The 16063-nt window shown below is 60.7% G+C and overlaps 4 protein-coding genes across 4 annotated transcripts; all 4 read right to left on the reverse strand.

Moving 5' to 3' along the window:
* Positions 1-1038: 1038 nt before the first annotated feature.
* Positions 1039-3690, reverse strand: LINJ_31_2630 (conserved hypothetical protein; the record flags this gene model as incomplete). The annotated part of the gene is made up of 1 exon (XM_001467543.1): positions 1039-3690. One exon carries the CDS (start codon positions 3688-3690, stop codon positions 1039-1041), a length of 2652 nt encoding a protein of 883 aa, XP_001467580.1.
* A 2439-nt stretch (positions 3691-6129) lies between these two features.
* On the reverse strand, positions 6130-9465 carry LINJ_31_2640 (hypothetical protein, unknown function; the record flags this gene model as incomplete). The annotated part of the gene is made up of 1 exon (XM_001467544.1): positions 6130-9465. The coding sequence occupies one exon, from the start codon at positions 9463-9465 to the stop codon at positions 6130-6132; it is 3336 nt and encodes a 1111-aa protein (XP_001467581.1).
* A 2193-nt stretch (positions 9466-11658) lies between these two features.
* Positions 11659-11871, reverse strand: LINJ_31_2650 (ubiquinol-cytochrome-c reductase-like protein; the record flags this gene model as incomplete). The annotated part of the gene is made up of 1 exon (XM_001467545.1): positions 11659-11871. The coding sequence occupies one exon, from the start codon at positions 11869-11871 to the stop codon at positions 11659-11661; it is 213 nt and encodes a 70-aa protein (XP_001467582.1).
* A 1111-nt stretch (positions 11872-12982) lies between these two features.
* Positions 12983-15757, reverse strand: LINJ_31_2660 (conserved hypothetical protein; the record flags this gene model as incomplete). The annotated part of the gene is made up of 1 exon (XM_001467546.1): positions 12983-15757. The coding sequence occupies one exon, from the start codon at positions 15755-15757 to the stop codon at positions 12983-12985; it is 2775 nt and encodes a 924-aa protein (XP_001467583.1).
* Positions 15758-16063: the final 306 nt, after the last annotated feature.

Here is a 16063-nt window from a genome sequence, read left to right on the forward strand (position 1 = left end):
CAAGCCATGGCATACGCACGTTGTGCAGCACAGCAGGGAAAATGGGCAGCGGCACAAGACAAAAACAATAGCAAGTGATTCCGCGCCGATCAAGAGAAATGCTGTCGAGCGGGAGCCCCCTCCCCGTCGCTGCCGTCACGCAGAGGAGGCGGAGCCGAAGCAAGTGCATGCTGTTCCACGAACGCATGTGCACCCAAAGTGATTCGTGACTTGCATTTCCTTCCCTCTTCGCCGCAGCGCCTCCCGCTCTAATCGGCACAGCCGAAGCACGTATCGCCTCTCTCCCTTCATAAGAAGAGAGACTCTATAGAGGGGCGTAACGCACATGCGAGAAGCGAGCACAGCGACCTCCCGCCAAAACCGCGAAGCACGTAAATCGAAGAGAGCACCCACACACACGCACACACACAGAAGAAAGAGAGGATTAGCGTACTACAACGCAAGCAATGACAGCACGTCCGCACATCCACAAACAGTACAGAGGGAGGCAAGAGCAGGTGTCAGCCACGCCACCGGTCAAAGAGATTAACGCGACGCCTAAACACCGGCGCGTTCACTGCACCCTTCCTCGCCAGTGGCGGATCACCTACAACAGTACACATTACAAGGCAGAGCAGAGGCGAAGCAAGGAATCCGGAAGAAACGAAAAAGAGACATGCACACACAGAGACGGAGAGAGAGAGAGACAATACACAGAACAGCCGCACACCGGCCCTCACCCTACATCTCAGTTATACATATAAATATATAGATGTTATGTCCGAGCACAACACTTGATGAGGACAGCACCGATTCGTCGGCATGTGAGGATGAGGCGCCGAGAACGAAAAAAAAAGCGAAAATTCCGCTGGAAGAAGTTTGTTACCAGAAAGTTGGAAAAGAAAACGCATTCAGCAAGCTAACGGCCGTCGATATCAAGCGCTGGCTCATACTTCACAGGTATAGACGCTCGCAGCCGCGGCGCTTGCCTACGTTTCGAATCCTGCACGACCCAACGCCCGCATGTATGCCCGCGGCGGACAGGCTCCTCCCCTTTCTTTACGTTTCGACGGAGGAGTCGTCGTTTTTGATGCTCTCTGAGGTGGGCCTGCCGGCTCGTGTCCGTGGGGAGGCGAGGGCCGCAGAAGCGGCTTTGCCCTCACTCCCTTTGCGGGTGTCCTTCGACGGCTCGGCAGAGTTGGACCGCTTGGGGGGCGGCGGCGCCGTCGCCTGCATCGCCGTGATGCTCTTGTTGACAATCTCTGACACGTTCAGCTCCGTACTGGAGAGCAAGGCAGTAACGGTGCCCTCGGCGACGAGCGGGGTCTCGCCCATCAAGACTGTGTGATGATCCACCGCAACACAGGAGCTGCCACCCTTTATCTCATCCTCGCTCAGGTAGCGCGCTCCTGGAATCTGGTACTGCACACTGTTGCCGCCAAACTGGCTGCTCGCGAAGCTAGCATTTACAAACCCCGGTGACGCGCCGAAGCCGGCGGCGCCCCCGCCGACGCTGGAGGATAGTTGCGGTGTCCCCAAGCGGTGGTTCGGTAGTTGTGTAAGGCGTGGGTTCGTTTGAGTGAACGCGTTGTCTACGCCGCTTGACATCGCGGCGTCGCCTGAGAGGTTGGGTGCGCTCACGTCAGAGAGACGGTGCGTATTCCCGCCAGCGGAGGCGTCCGCCGCCGTCCACGAAGATGCATTGGGAGGTGCCGCGCTAAGCAATATCGGCCGCCGGGGTGATGACGTGGCGGATACTGCAGAACCTTCGAGCTGCGACCCGGCTGATCCGTCGTACGCACTATCATGGCCCGCGCTGCGTTGGTCATGGGCGTGCTCCAGGTTCGCTACGGTCGTCATCTGGATGCCGCGTGGGTGGCTTGACGTCGCTGCTAGAGTCTCGCCGCGGCCGGGACTGGCCGAAGAATGGCTTGATTGAGGGTCCAAGTGAACCGATGTGGCATCACTGGCGGGCTGCGTGGCAGTGGTTTCATGCAACTGCAATGGCGTCAGGTGGTGACGGCTGTGAAGACGACTGTCCCGTCGCGCTGGTGCTTGGATGCGTTGCGCCTCCTCGTACGGCATCCCCACAATGTCGTCCCTGCTCGCTCTCTCGCGAGCGAGGCGCCTAGACAAGGTCTCAAGCTGATCGCGTGTGAGCGCGGTGTCGTTCGTGTTGTTCTGATAGAGCGGAATGGCCGCGTGACTAATGACACTGGGGTCGCGCGCGGCGTAGATGCCCTGGACTTCCCGCCACACCTGCGCAAGCTGCTCCTTCGGCAGCGGACAGCTTAGAACCCCGGCGTAGCACCGCGCGGCGTCTAGGTCGAGAACGCGCCGCGTCTCCCGCTCGTAGCACTCCACGAAGCTGCGCACGGACATGTCGGCAATCTTAATGTTGATGACTCGCCGAATCTCGAGCGAGGCAAAGCACGTCTCGTGAATGACGTGGCGCATCCGCAGTACCTCCAGCGACGGGCTGAAGCGGCGTATCGCCTCGGGGCCGAAGACGGGCGGCTGCGGTAGAAAGATGATGTCGGGGGATCCGGGATCGGAGAGGAAGGCAACAAACGGGCGGCTGCCCGTCACGTTGTAATAAAACTCGCGCACCTCCTGCAGCTTGATCCACCGCGGGATGTTGCCGGTGTCGCGCATCACAAGGACGCTGTCGTGGGTGATACAGAGATAGGCGCCGCGCAGTGTCACATACAGCTGATTGCCGGCGCTGCGGCCGACCAAGTCGCCGCGCAGGAAGGTGTAGAACACCGTCTTGTCGAGTAACTTAAAGGTATGCCAGACGCACATCGGGATCACGGAAAAGATGAGGCCGTTCCGCGGGTCGTAGGGCGGGAGACCGCGATACGGTCGAGCACTCAGCTTATCGTACCCGAGCACGGTTTGCACGACGTAGACAAAACGGCGGAACTCGTAGTCTGTGCGCATGCGCAGGACTATCTTGATGCGACTGCCGCGGTACACGGAACCACCCTTTGGCCGCGGCGACTCCAGCGTCTGCGTCTTGCGCGCATTCGCCGACACCACCGGCTGGCCAGCGGCCAGCTCCGCACGCTCTCTCTCCATCCGGAGATTCGAGAACTGGTACCGTAGCGCCTCATAGAGCTCACGTAAGAAGAACGGGTCACGAATGAACTCGTCATTCTCCACGGTGCATCGATTCGGCATTCCGGACAGCCCGGCGGACGGGCACAGCAGAGGACCGGGGGCGGGTGTCTCGCCAGATGCCATTGGCCGTACCTCTCCGTGGATTTCGATCTGAAACAGGTCTGTCTCCTTGAGGTGTGTGTCCTCCAGCAGAAACACATGTTCCTTGCCAACTGCCACGATCATGTCCACCTTGATCTTCTTGCGCCACTGCACATCATCCGGATTGTTGGGTGGCGGCGGCGCCTCGTTGAAGTGACGCCGCTGGTTCACTGGGGACACCGGTGGACGCAGGATCAGCTGAGAAACCGCAGGGTTCTCGACAGTGGTGCCAAGACCGGGGTCGAAGTCCTCCCCATCCTCGAAGGAGTCATCCGAAGCGCCGATAGTGGGAAACGGGTTATCGTTGGCATTGGGGTAGGCGATCTTTTCTGGGCTGACGCAGTCGGAGTAGTACAGGTGACGGCGCAGCGTGTCAAAGGCGATTTGCCGCATCTGCCAGCTGTCGAAGAAGACGCTGCCCTGCTTCTCTGCGTACGTATAGAACATCTTGAGAGAGGCGGGAGGTGGGGGGGGGCAAGAGGAGAATCGATATGCGTTGATCGGAATCGGAGGTGGCGGGGGTGCAGCGGAAGGGAGCAAGTGCTGTGAGTGAAGCCAGCAGGATGTCGAGTGGCTCCCCAATATGGAAGAGGCGATGGCGCAGCTACGGATGAGTCATGGAGGGTCCGAAGGCTCCGACCCGAGGGGAAGGGGTGCTCACGGCGTATTCCCCTCCTGCGAGCCAAGCACCGCGGCAACCAAAACCCAGAAAAAAAAAACGACTGAAAAAGAGGCGGCAGATGTACGCGCAAGCGGTACCGTGTGCGCTTGAGCGCGTACATGCACAGTAGGAAGTGGCGGGGCGAAGGGTGATGGGAAGTCGAAATGGTCGGCGCGGAAGCCAAGAGAGAGAGGCGGAGAGAAAGGCTCGCGCTCATTGAGACCGACGATAAGGACACGATGGAGGCAAGCAAAACGCAAGGAAAACAAAAAGAGTGCAGCAGCTGCCTGTCGGCCTCACCTTCCGCGCACGCAGTGACCTCGTCGCGCGCTGTTCGTAGAGTGTTGTGAGAACAACAGGTCCAGGGGGAGGAAGATCAAGAGGTGGGCGAACACAGACAGAGACAGGAGCAAGCCGCGGACAGACGCGCACGTGCACACCGGGTGCGCCTTTCGAGCCCCATGGCAACCTCCATCTTAACCTTTTTTTTCTGCTTTGCAACGTGTACGCGCTCCGCCATACGACACATGCTCAGCTTCCCACCGCCTCCGGCCCTGCCACAGGCCCCGTCGCGTGGTGCGAAGCAGCCGTAGGCACACGCGTTGCAGCAAACGCCCCGACGCAGCCGTCTCAGTGCAGCCCCTGCCTCGCGCTCTGCTCACACTCCCCGCCTCGCAGGGTGCCCCGGCGCCGCGCCCTCCGCGACCTGGCCGCCCACATCAGCAGCGAGGACTCGCTATAACTTCCCCACGTAGCGGGTGACGTACGCGGTCACCGCCAGATGTGGCTCTGCACTCGCAGGGATGGAGGGGGCGGGGGGGGGGTGAGGGAACTGCCTGGCCTCATAAGACAGAGTCGGAGGCAGCGGGCACCGCGACACCGCGCACGGCGGCGGCCCCCTCTCCGTCCGTCATCAAGGAAGCAGGAAGTGGTGGCTGAGCACCAAGACGGAAGGCAAAGAGACCGCTGCAGTGCGCTAGGAGGGAGGGACGGGAGGAGACGACGAACAACGACGAGAACGAACAAGGAAAGCAGCGGAGATGCACACAAGGAAATCGCAGTGCTTGATTGAGTGTACGCTGGATAGCGGTTGAGAGGGTGTGCTGGAAACGTGTGAGGAGAGATACCAGAGTATGGCAAAGGTCGTCACTTCAGCACGCCCTCGTGTCCCTGCTGAGAGTGGGCAAACAGATGCCGAGACGAAGCGGGGCGTCCGTTTTCTGCGGCATGTGGCTTTGGAGAGCGGCCGACATATCGAAAGTGTGCAGATGAGTTTGTGTGTGGAGAGAGGGGGCTTGTGTAGATATGCGTGGGTGTTAACGGAAGTCTGCTCAGGAGGAGAGCACCGTCAAGGCACAAGAAGGAGATCAGACAAAGAGAAATGCGAGACACACGCACACACATAAACGGATAAGGAGGATGCAGATTGTGGCATGTCACACAAGCATTGGTGCTCGAGAAGCCGACAGCCGATGTGCGCGCCCACATCCGCAGCACTGCCCACGGCACCGTAGCGGTTTAAATCATGTGCCTCGTTGGGTCGCTTTAGAGTCCACAGATGGTGGAGCAGATGGGGGCGTCAGGCTCGCCAGAGGGAAACAAGCAACGCCAGCGCTGGCCGAAGCGAGCAGCACCGCCTATCCACTCAGAAACAACGGATGCCGGCTGAAGCAGCACACGTGCACAAGCCCTCACACACTTCTTGCAGCCTCTCACAACGAAAGGCGACACAGACAACAACAGTAACAGTAGAGAAGCGAGGGGGTACCAGCGCGTTCTGTTCCCTCGCAAAACCATGAAGAAAGCAATGGGCAGATAACAAGTACAACAGCGGCCCACGGACTCTGAAGAAACCACGTCCATCGCTCGGTGACGGCTGATATCCGACAACCCTTTGCTTGCTCGGCATGGGGACACTAAGAAAGACAGGAGGAGATGACTTCGCAATGCCACGCTGGCGATGGACCGGCGCCGCGAAGAATCCACTGTGAAGACACGCGAGTTCAGCGCACGCCTTTGGCCTGCTTTTTATCCTTTTCCTTTCGCTTTCCATTTTCGCTCGCGATCACGCGAGCGTCACCATGAGCGAGAGAGAAGGCAGCGAAGGCGCTGCAGCCCACAGGCGCCGAGATACCATTCCGAGGCATCACTCTCAGCCCATCAGGAGAAGCTCAAAGAGGGTCTCAGATGCGCCATCGAACACGACCGTTGTGCCTTCTCCCCTCTCAGTGAGGTAAGGCGACCGGCGAGATGAAGGCCACCATTTCAGGACGGGCCTGCAGACTCGGAGAGGGAGAAGATGCTGCATCACTCCGGTGGTCCTCGTCTCGACGCCCGCCGTACCCGGGGAGCATCTCCGCCGTCAACATCACCTGTGTTACAACACCGCCGCCAACGGGCACAAACGCCGCGCCGTCGGTGTTCATCACAACACCGTCCTTCATCTCCGCAGCCATGGCACCGGCAGCGTCCAAGGCTGCCTCACCTGACGCACCTGCAGCGGCAGCAGCGGGTGTCGTAGTGCCTGCCGAAGCGGGTGGTGCGCGAGACTCAGGGCGCTGCAGCATGGATTCCATGTCCTCGCTGTCAAAGTCCTCGTCGCTCTCCTCATCCTCGTCAGCCGCCCGTTCGTTGGACATGTTCTCAGTCGTGTGTGTGACCTCCTTGGGAGAGCGGCTGCCGTTCGTAGCGCTGTCGCCGTGGCCCGCAGACGGCGAGTGCGCCCGTTGCAAGGCGCTGGAAAAAGCGCCGCCCGAGATCGGTGCGGAGGCAAAGGAGTACGGGGCAGAGACAGCGCCAACCGGTGCTGTCGTTGAAGTGAGGCTGCTGCCGAAAATTCCAGGAGCGCCGCAGACCACTTTCACCGCCTGAGCCGACGGTGCGGCAGAAACGCCGCGCTGGTTGGCTGATGGCACCACACCAAGGCGCTCGTGCCCGCCAGACGCCGCGCCGGTCGGTTGGGTTGCCAGCTGTTGCTGCGCTGCCGGCTGTCCATGGTGTATGGATGAGTGGATGTCGCTTAGGTGAACACCCTTCTGCGCGGTGGCAACCGGCGCAACAGGAGGCGCCGCCGTCGAGAACCAGAAGTCAAGAGTCGCGGGGTCTGTGTGGTGCTGAGAGGGGACGAGGCCGTAGGTGTTCGGTTTCGAGGAGGCGGGTCGCGTGGATACAGGTGTGGACGATGCACGCTGAGTATCCCTTTGTGGCGGCAGACCTGGTGATGCAGGTGGCGCGCCGATGGCGGCCTCGCGACCACCAGTGTTGGGGCGTGGCGGAAGCGCCGACGGAGCGGCATCCTCTGGAGGCGTTCTGGAAACCGGCGCCGTGGTGAGCGTGATATCCGGAGCCGCTGAGGATTCCTGCGTCAGCCCAAGATTCGTTCCTGCAGTCACGCTTGCAGGCTGAGGAGGCCGCGACAGAGGGGGCTGATGATGTCCAGTGGCATTCCTTGCAGCCTCCGCAACGCCGGCATTGCGGCGATCTGTGCGGGTGACGAGCAACTTTCTCTTCGCCCGCAGTTCTGCGCCACGCGACGGCGGCGCCATCAGCTGCGTCATGGTGGCCGGCATGAAACTCGCATTGGAGTACAACAAGTCCTGTGGTGGTAGAGCTGAGCGCAACGGCTTCTGGCTAGCGCAGGAGGGCGTCATGCACGGCGTGCTGCGCGCCGCTGCGTGTACGCCGATGGCGCCGCTACTGGCGGGCGCAGAGACGGGTACGGCAACTAGACCTCCGCCGGTGCTGAGATGTTGCTGCTGGCGCGACGGCACCAGCGACTCTACCATGTGCGCATGCGATGCGGCGGCGGAAGCCACAGACGGACGGCGCTGCGAGCGACTAAGGGCGGCCTCGTCGTCGTCCTCGCTGTCCTCGCCCTCCTCGCGCTCCAAGGCATGGTAGAGGTCCCTCTTGAAGGTGAAGTGGCTCGGTGTCTTGGAGTTGTCCCAGCGCCAGCGCAGAGGTACAGCACCGGTGCTCTGCTGCTGCGCAATATACTTGAACACGTCCGTGTACGTGTTGGAGAGGTCGCTGATATGGCAGAGAATGTCGTACTCCTCAATGTCCTCGGCAGTTTGAACAGAGAAACGGCAGCTGGAGATTGGGGCCAGCGCCACCTCCTCACCAGCGCGCAAGCGCTGCATGAGCAGGCGCCGCACCATGCTCACAATCCCCTCCACGCACTCCTCCGAGTTGAAGGTGGAGTTGGGCGGGTAGCTCGGTATAATAGGGATGAAGACAAAATCCGGGTACGGCTCCGCGGCCCGGATAGAGATGAAGGAGTGGTTGCTGCGCAGCACGTACTGCACGCCGACGATGTCCTCCAGGTCCAGCCAGCGAGGGCATTTGCCATCCAGCTGCAGCAGCAGGATGGAGTCGTGCGTGATGCAAAGGTACCCTTCTATCCCGCGCACCTCACGCTGCTGCCGCACGTACACGACGTGGCCGATCTGGAGCGAGTAGAAGACGACGTCGTTAAGGCGGCGAAAGGCGTGGCGCAGGTGCAGCGGGACAGTTGCGAGTGCGATACCGTTGCGGGGGTCGTAGGGTGGAAGCCCCGCGTGCAGCGGGCCGCACAGACCGTGGCGCACCAGCGCCTGGCGAACGCGCAGGCTGACGATGCGGAATACATCGTAGTTGGCTGCGCGGAACTGCAGCTGCACCGTCTTTTCGTCCTTTGCCTTGCCAACTCCTTTTGTGCTTTGCTGGCGCCGACTGAAGAAGCTGTAGCTACTCCGCGTGCTGCCTGTCGGTGTGGACGGAGGTGAGTTGAACGCCACGTCATCGCCATCATCTGCGTCGCAGTCGTCGCTGCCCTCCTCCGTTTCCGCCTCCGACGCCGCCACGGACGTCTCCTCCTCGTCCTCCTCGTCGTCCGGCACGAGGTCGATGTCCCGAAACATGTTCTCGTCCTCATCCTCGAAGTCGTCGTCGAGAGACTCGTTCACCGGGTAGCTCGGCATGTGCAGGAACCCCGACGGAGACTCCGGCTCCGGCACATCGTTCTCGGCGTTCAACAGCAGCGGCTGGTTCACACCCGTGGTCTTCGATGCGGCATCCTCGTCGGCATCGCCGTCACTGTCGCCGAGACGCACAGAGCTGATGCGAGATGTGCTGTAGTGCCGCGAGACGGAGCTCCACAAGGAGAAACTCTTCTCGGACGTTCCGCCGATGCTGTGGTTACCGGAGCTCGCCACCTTTCCACGGCTACGGTGCTTCCCCAAGGGTCGCTCGTAGCCGACCACGATGAGGGTGAGTAAGATGCGCTCGTCAAAGTCGCTGCTGCCAGGCGCGACAATGTACTCGTCTGCTGCGTATCGCAGCTGCGTCACCTTGACCTTTCCACTCCACTTGACTTTTCGACTCGAAGTGCCGCTGGAGGAGTTGGGACATGCACCGGAGCTGGGGTCGCCGTCGTGGCAGCGTGTCATGACCTCCTCAATATCCGCGCGGCTCAATGACTTTGTGTAGTAGAGGTACCGGTACTTGCTGTCAAAGGCCACCTGCCGCACTTGCCAACGCTGTGTGAGCGGGCTCTGCTTCTCCAAGAAGAAGTAGTGCATGTTCAGTACTGCGTTCGGGAAGGCGGAGCGAGGGAGCACGAGTAGGATAAGAGCACCGCGTAAAGCGAAGTAGGAACAGCGAGAAGTCAGCACAGAAAAGTAAACGATAGGGACGATGGGCAAGATGACAGATGCACCCCACCAGAAAAGCGCAAAGACCCTAAAACTGGGGCGTAGGGGGGAAGGGTCCGGGGAGTAAGGGAGGGGGGGGGCGTGCAGAAACAGAGCGGCAGCACGATAGAGGCAAGTGGGCGATGTTAATGAGAGAAACGGGTGGTGGGGGTCAGGGCTGCCCATCGCTTTCTTCTCTTTGTTTGACCCCTCCCCCTCACCTCTGCAGAGATGGCCGCTGAGCGCCCAGTGCACGAACGCCTTTTCCTTGCTTGCCCCTTCTCCAGATGGAACCTCGAGCCGGCGCACTGGAGGTGCCACGAAAGGAGTTTGTCGGCTCTCGCCCGCTGTGCCGTATCGGGAGGATAAAGTAGCAAAGAACAGGGTGCAAATCACGGCGCAGAAGAAGGTTGTGAAGAGAGGGGGCGGAAGGGGTGGGTGGCAGCTCAGGCCTTCGCTGCTTGACAGCTGGAAGACGCGGCGTCACAGAGATCAGCAGGCGGGTATGTGGTGCGGGTCCTCTTCGAGTTTCACTCACGAAGGCGCCGTGTGGGGGAGAATGGGGAGGTAGAGGGTAAGGTCACTCACGCTGAGATGAGCAGCGAAACAGGCAGACGTGCACGAAACAAGCCGAGGACAAACCAGGAGCCGGTGATCAGGGTAGAGGCATGAGAGACGGTGGGAGAGCAGCAGCGGGAGGGGAGAAACAACACGGGTGCGAAGCCACAAAAGAAAACGTGAACGTAGTTGACTGTAGAAGAGCAGATGTGAAGTCCAAAACGCAAGAAAACACAAGCGGTCAGATGCGCGTCTGTGCGAGTTGAAGCCACTCCCTCTCTCTCCTTCCCTCCGCCTACTGCGTGCTGCTGCTGCCGCGTGCGCGCGCGCGAGAGAGGAGGCAGGCTGAGGTGTGTACGCTGTGTTGCAGTGGCAGCTTTCCCTCAACGACACCACACTCCACGCCCGCACAACTCACGCGTCTTTGTGTAAGAGCGTAAAAAAAAAAATCGGAAAGGTTAGACGGAGAAAAAAGGGAGAGAGGGAGAAAGATGGGAGCAGCTCATGTACGTGTGTGTGTGGGGGGGGGAGAGGGCGTCGGTGAGCGAAAGAGTCCCAGTACGTATAAGGAAAAGACTTGATCAGAGGAAGTGGCGGCGTGACGCGGAAGGGTTCGGAAATATTGTAGCATCCAGCGAATGATGGCAAGCGTCGGTCTTTGTGTGTGTGTGTGTGTGAATGGGCGTTGGGGGAGGAGGGGGTTGGTGTAAGAGAACTGCGCAGCAACCCAACAACAAGAGGAGAGGGAAGCAGGAGAGAGAGAAGGGGGTGGTGTGGATAGCGCAGGGAGCGGCAAAAAGAAAACGGAGAAGGTGGCCAGGCTCAACACCGTGAATGAGCAACAAAGGAATGCAGAAGGAGAGAGAAGCCCGACCTGCGAGTCATTGGCCCTACCGCGTGAGGCCGCATCAGTTCCGCGCCGCAACCACATCCGAGATTTGATCCTCGAGGTGCACTCGAAAAGGGTCTCCCCCAAAAACGAGGAGAGCACCCACACCGTTGCGAGTCGTGTGCCCGCGCACATGACACAGACACGCTCTAAAGGACGAGAACCGTCGGCGGAAAGCTTCTGCCATCGCGTTTTTCGCTTCGCGTTATTTTTCTGCGTTAAGTGGAAGACCCCGCCACAACTGGGCGCCATCTTCCTCCCTATAGACTACGCAATGTACTATGTGAGTGCCCCGCTTTCATTCAGGCACTACGTGGGTGCCAAACATAAACAAACGTTTAAAAGGTCATCGTGCTCATCCGACGGCGGGTCCGCGTAGCAACATCGCAACTCCCCTGCCGCCATCCCGTGAACCTCTGTCAGCACCTCCAGAACTCGAAAGAAGCCGTGCGAAGCGGTCGCGGCTCGCTTGAGGCGGGGGGCAGGGGGCTTCTGTCCACTTTGCAGGAGGCGGCATCATGCGACAGCCGGCCAGCCGCTATCCCACAACAGCGCGCGTGGAGCTGCCGTCGGACGTGCTCGCACGACACGCCCTACTGCCCCTCCGAGCTTCACTGCGTTGCTACACCCCTCACTTACTTGAGTGTCGGCCACAGCTTCGGGTCGACGCACACGTCTACGCAGTGCACGATGGCAAAGTACTGGTTGTAGCAGTGCGGCTCCTTCTCGGGGCTGACGGTCTTGATGCGCTCCAGGCACGCGTTGTACGCGCCCACCTTCTTGGCGCACTCGTTCGCCAGGCACTCCTTCTCGAGGTCCAGTTTGATGTCTACCGGATCGGACGCCATGGCGGGGCAGTCGAAAAGGCCGGTGGACTCCTGAAATGTGGGCTAATCAAAGAGAGCTGCGCCGTGGGCTGCGCAAAAACCGTCGCCGTGAGGCAGTGGCGGTGTCCCGTTTGTGGGCCGCCGCACAGGTTGTTAACGGGGAGGAAAGCGGAGAAAAAATGGGGACGGAGAGCGAGGAAGAGGGGTTGGAGTACATCGGGTGGCGTTTCACGTCTTGAACAGTCCCACACGCAGCGTGCGAACCCCCCAATAAGGGCGCCCTCTCCTGAGCAATGCGTGCAAAATAGACCTGCGCTGCATATCTCATTCAGGCGAGGGCAGCAGAGACGACGACGGCAGTGCAGAGCTGTGCGTCAGCACAGCATCTTGTCGCCCTCATCGCGTTGTGATATACACCCCTTCCTCGACACAGATAGGTTCGCCACATCCGCGCTGGCGTGGGCCAAGCAACTAGCTCGAAGAAGCAGCTGGCATTTCGTTTCGTGTTCTGGTGAGCTCTCTTGCCCACAATGACCATCTGCCGCATCGCATCACTTCACCGAGAGAGCCACCAAAGTACGCCTGCGCTGAGATCGCATTCACTGCTGCCTCTCTTCTTGGGCTTTTGGACTCCCGTGTGCATGCACGGGGCGCCAATCATTGTATCAGGCGAAAACGACCGCAGTACACGGACACGGCACCGACAGCGCACCTACATAGGGCGCACCTCTAGAGAGGAACAAACGAAATAGCCACCGAGAAAAAAAGAAAACGGCGGCGGGAGAGCAACGCAAAGACGATGCAGCACCGTTGCCGGGAACGTCTGGGGAGACACATAAACAGGGCGCTGCACAGAGAGGCGAAGCAGACTCCACCGTCACGTCGTGGCCAACGCGTAAGAGCGACGCTATACTTCGGTGCTGGGCTACATCTAACAACATGAAAAAAAAAGGAAGACAATGAGAATGATAATGATGCTGCCGCACCAAGACGAGGGAGGGACGAGAGAAAACAGAGGGGCTGAGAAGGTGCTGCTACAGCACACGCAGAGTCTTCTTGCTTGCTAGAGCCATGACGATTAGGTGTGTGCGCGCGTCTCTGCACACAAAACACAGACGAGATGCTCTCCACCTCACATAACGGTGCAAGGCTTGTACTGCTCGTTGTAGTACCGCTCATCGTACCGATTCTGCAATTTCTGTACGTGCCCGCGCTGCGCGTTGATTCGGTCCGCCTGCTGTTGAAGCCTCTTCATCGCCGCGTTGAGTGGTACCCGCGACACGCGCAGCCGCACCTCAGCACTGTAGGCGAGCTCGCCGGTTCCGGCGTCGTTGACACCGCCTTCAAGTCGCACGTTGCACTCGACGGGGTTGAATCGATCTGCGAGAGTACCCTCTCGGACGTTGTCCTTGCCGGCCCACAAGGCGTCCATGGAAAGGAGGTCCAAGTCTGCCACGCCGACGGACGCCGTCTCGAAGAGCATAACGCGCAGTCTGTCATACTTGTGCACAATGAAGTAGCCGCAGCCGCTGCTGCTGCTGCTGGCATCTGCCCACGCGAGCTTCTCGCGATCCACGAGGACCGGGGATCGGTACGGCTTGTTGTCAAAGACGGAGACGCTGCCGCGCGCCGGAACGATGCAGTTGGTCTGCCCAAATACCCACGCCTCGCCGTGGCACCGGAAGCGATCCGGCATCTGCGGCTGCACCTCCACGACTTCCAAGAACTGTACGGCAATCGCGAAAAGGTCGGTACGGTTGTCGTAGTGCTTCATCTTTGACCACATGCACTCATAACGATCGCGCAGCACCGTGGTTTCTGCCGTGTCGCTCGCAGCCTGCTCTCGCGCAGCCTTGACCGTCGTCTCGCCACGTCCGCCACGCCGCAGGGAGGCGCTGGTAGCGGGGTTCCAGCCCACCATGTTGTTTTCGCGGCTCAGCACGAGACGCGTGTCTGCGGTACCGGCCGTCGTGTCCAGCGGAGCAGCCTCACTGCTCTCCCCGCCGGAGTACGGCGTCGCGTTACCGCGACGGGCAGCCTCGGCTTCGGCGACGCGACGGCGCGCCGCCGCGATTGTGTGGCGCTCGACCGTTGCAGCATAGGCCATCATGCACTGCAAGTACGGGATCACGCGTGACAGGCCCTCACGTGGGTCGACCGGGACATACTGGTGGATGGGTACCAACTGAAACAGCGGGACCTCCTCCTCGCGATCCGCCTCGAACTCCGACATGGCGACACCGCCGCCGTCGTCAGCGCGAGACGTCACAGAGGCGCTACGAGTCTGGCCAGTGCCGCTGACCGAAAGAGGGCGGCCGTGCTTGTGAAAGTACTGATCAATACGGCGGCCGTTGGGGAAGAGAGCTCCAAAGGGCTGCGTGCCAGTCTTCACCAACGCGCCCAGCACCACCGCACGCACTGGCTGCTCCTTGTTCTCGGCGTCCTTGTAAGAGGTCGGTAGCTGCTTCTTGACCTTCGGGTCGTGAGCTTCGCGGTTGAGCGGCCAGCGATCGACCTCCATGGAATGCGGATTCATCACGGTGCGGTTTTGCAGGCGCAGGTACAGGTCCGGCACGTCGAAGATGGACTTGCACGTCCGCTTTTCGGGGCCGAACGACTCCATCCATGTGGCACCGACGACGATGCTGCTCACGTTGCCCGGCACACGGTACGTCAGCAGATCAATGAACTCCTCATCCCCGGCCGCGTTGGAGCCGCAAAGCGCGTCGCCGGAGTGCCGAGCCGCGTCCCGCGCCATCGACCGCAGCTTCCCGTTCTTCGGATACAGGTGGTCGACGTAGTTGTGGTTTTCGTCGAGGAAGACGAGGAAGGCGTCGATGTCGTGCTCGCCGCTCCAGCCCACGCCAAGGCGCACGTCGGACAGTGTCCACGACGCGATCCCCGCCTTCACCTTTGACAAGGAGTAGTCCGGCACGTTCTGCAGGACGTCCAGCAGTGACCGGCGCGGCACGCCAAGCACGTCCATCATGAGGGGCAGCGTGTCGACAAAGGAGTAGCCGAACGTGCGCACGTTGAGCTCCCGCAAATCCCACTCCTGCGCTGCGGCGCCGCCGTGCACGCTGCCCCAATCTGTGCCGTCCACCCCCTCCTCCTCTTGCGACGGTGGCAGACGAATCAGCATGGCGGCCAGGTTCGCTGTGCCGTTTTCCGTCGTCTGCCTCACGTCCATCACGCCGACGCGCTCGCTTGTGGATTCGTTGTAGACGATCAACTTCGCCCGCGACAGCACCGTGAAGTCTTGGCCCGTGTAGCTCGACACGGTGATGAAGATGACATCCGCCTCACCCGGTATCTTGCTCATGACGAACGTGAGAACCTCGTCGGCAAGCTCGCGATGACGGCACGGACGACGCCGTAAAGGTCGCTGACCCGCACCCACCTCATCATCAGCGGTATCCTCGTCATAGCCGATCGCCTCATCCGCTGCGCGCTGCACGTCCGCAAGCTGCTCCTCCTCGTAGAGGCGATCAAACACATTCGCTGCGGCGTTTGTGTAGTCGCGCGTGCCCAACATGCCACCGCGCGCCGTCGCCTGATGCCTTGCTCTCCGCCGCAGCTGCTGGTGGCGCCGCCCTGCGGCGAGTGCGAGGCCGGGTAACTGATTCTCATCCTCGCCGCCGACTGTACTGTCGCCGCTCAGAAACATGTAGGGCAGCAGCTCGGGGTCCACCATGTGGTGTGCCCGCAGCGCCGTCTCATCGGTGCCTTCTGGGAAGAGGTGGTTGAAAAAGACAACGTCCAGAAAGCGGCCCTCCTTCGTGAAGCAGACGGCGCTGAGGTCGAGGTCGACCGGGTCGGCGCCGATAAAGTCCCACGAGAGCCCAACCGACAGCACGATGCTACCCGGCACGCGAAACACCTTCTGGCGCACGTCCGCGCACGACATGAGTGTGGCCTCCGTGAGAGAGCGGGTGCGGGCGTCGGGACAAAATAAGGGACGACGGAGCGAGCCAAAAGGAGGGGCGCTGCGGTGCAGATGAACGACTTCGCCGGGGCACGTAGCGCGGGTGTGGTCAACGAAAGAATACACAGCGAAATGTCAGCAGAAGGGAAAGCAAAGCAGGTAAGTGTGAACGACACGGTGTTGGGCCTGTGCCCGTGAAGGTGGACACCGCGTTAAAGAGAGAGAGGCAGTGAGCAGCTCACGTGCAGAGGGCGTGTAGGCGCAGTTGAGTGCTACGGGGAAGCCGCC

Source organism: Leishmania infantum, chromosome 31 (genome assembly GCF_000002875.2).
Source record: "Leishmania infantum JPCM5 genome chromosome 31".
Classification (NCBI taxonomy): Eukaryota; Euglenozoa; class Kinetoplastea; order Trypanosomatida; family Trypanosomatidae; genus Leishmania; species Leishmania infantum.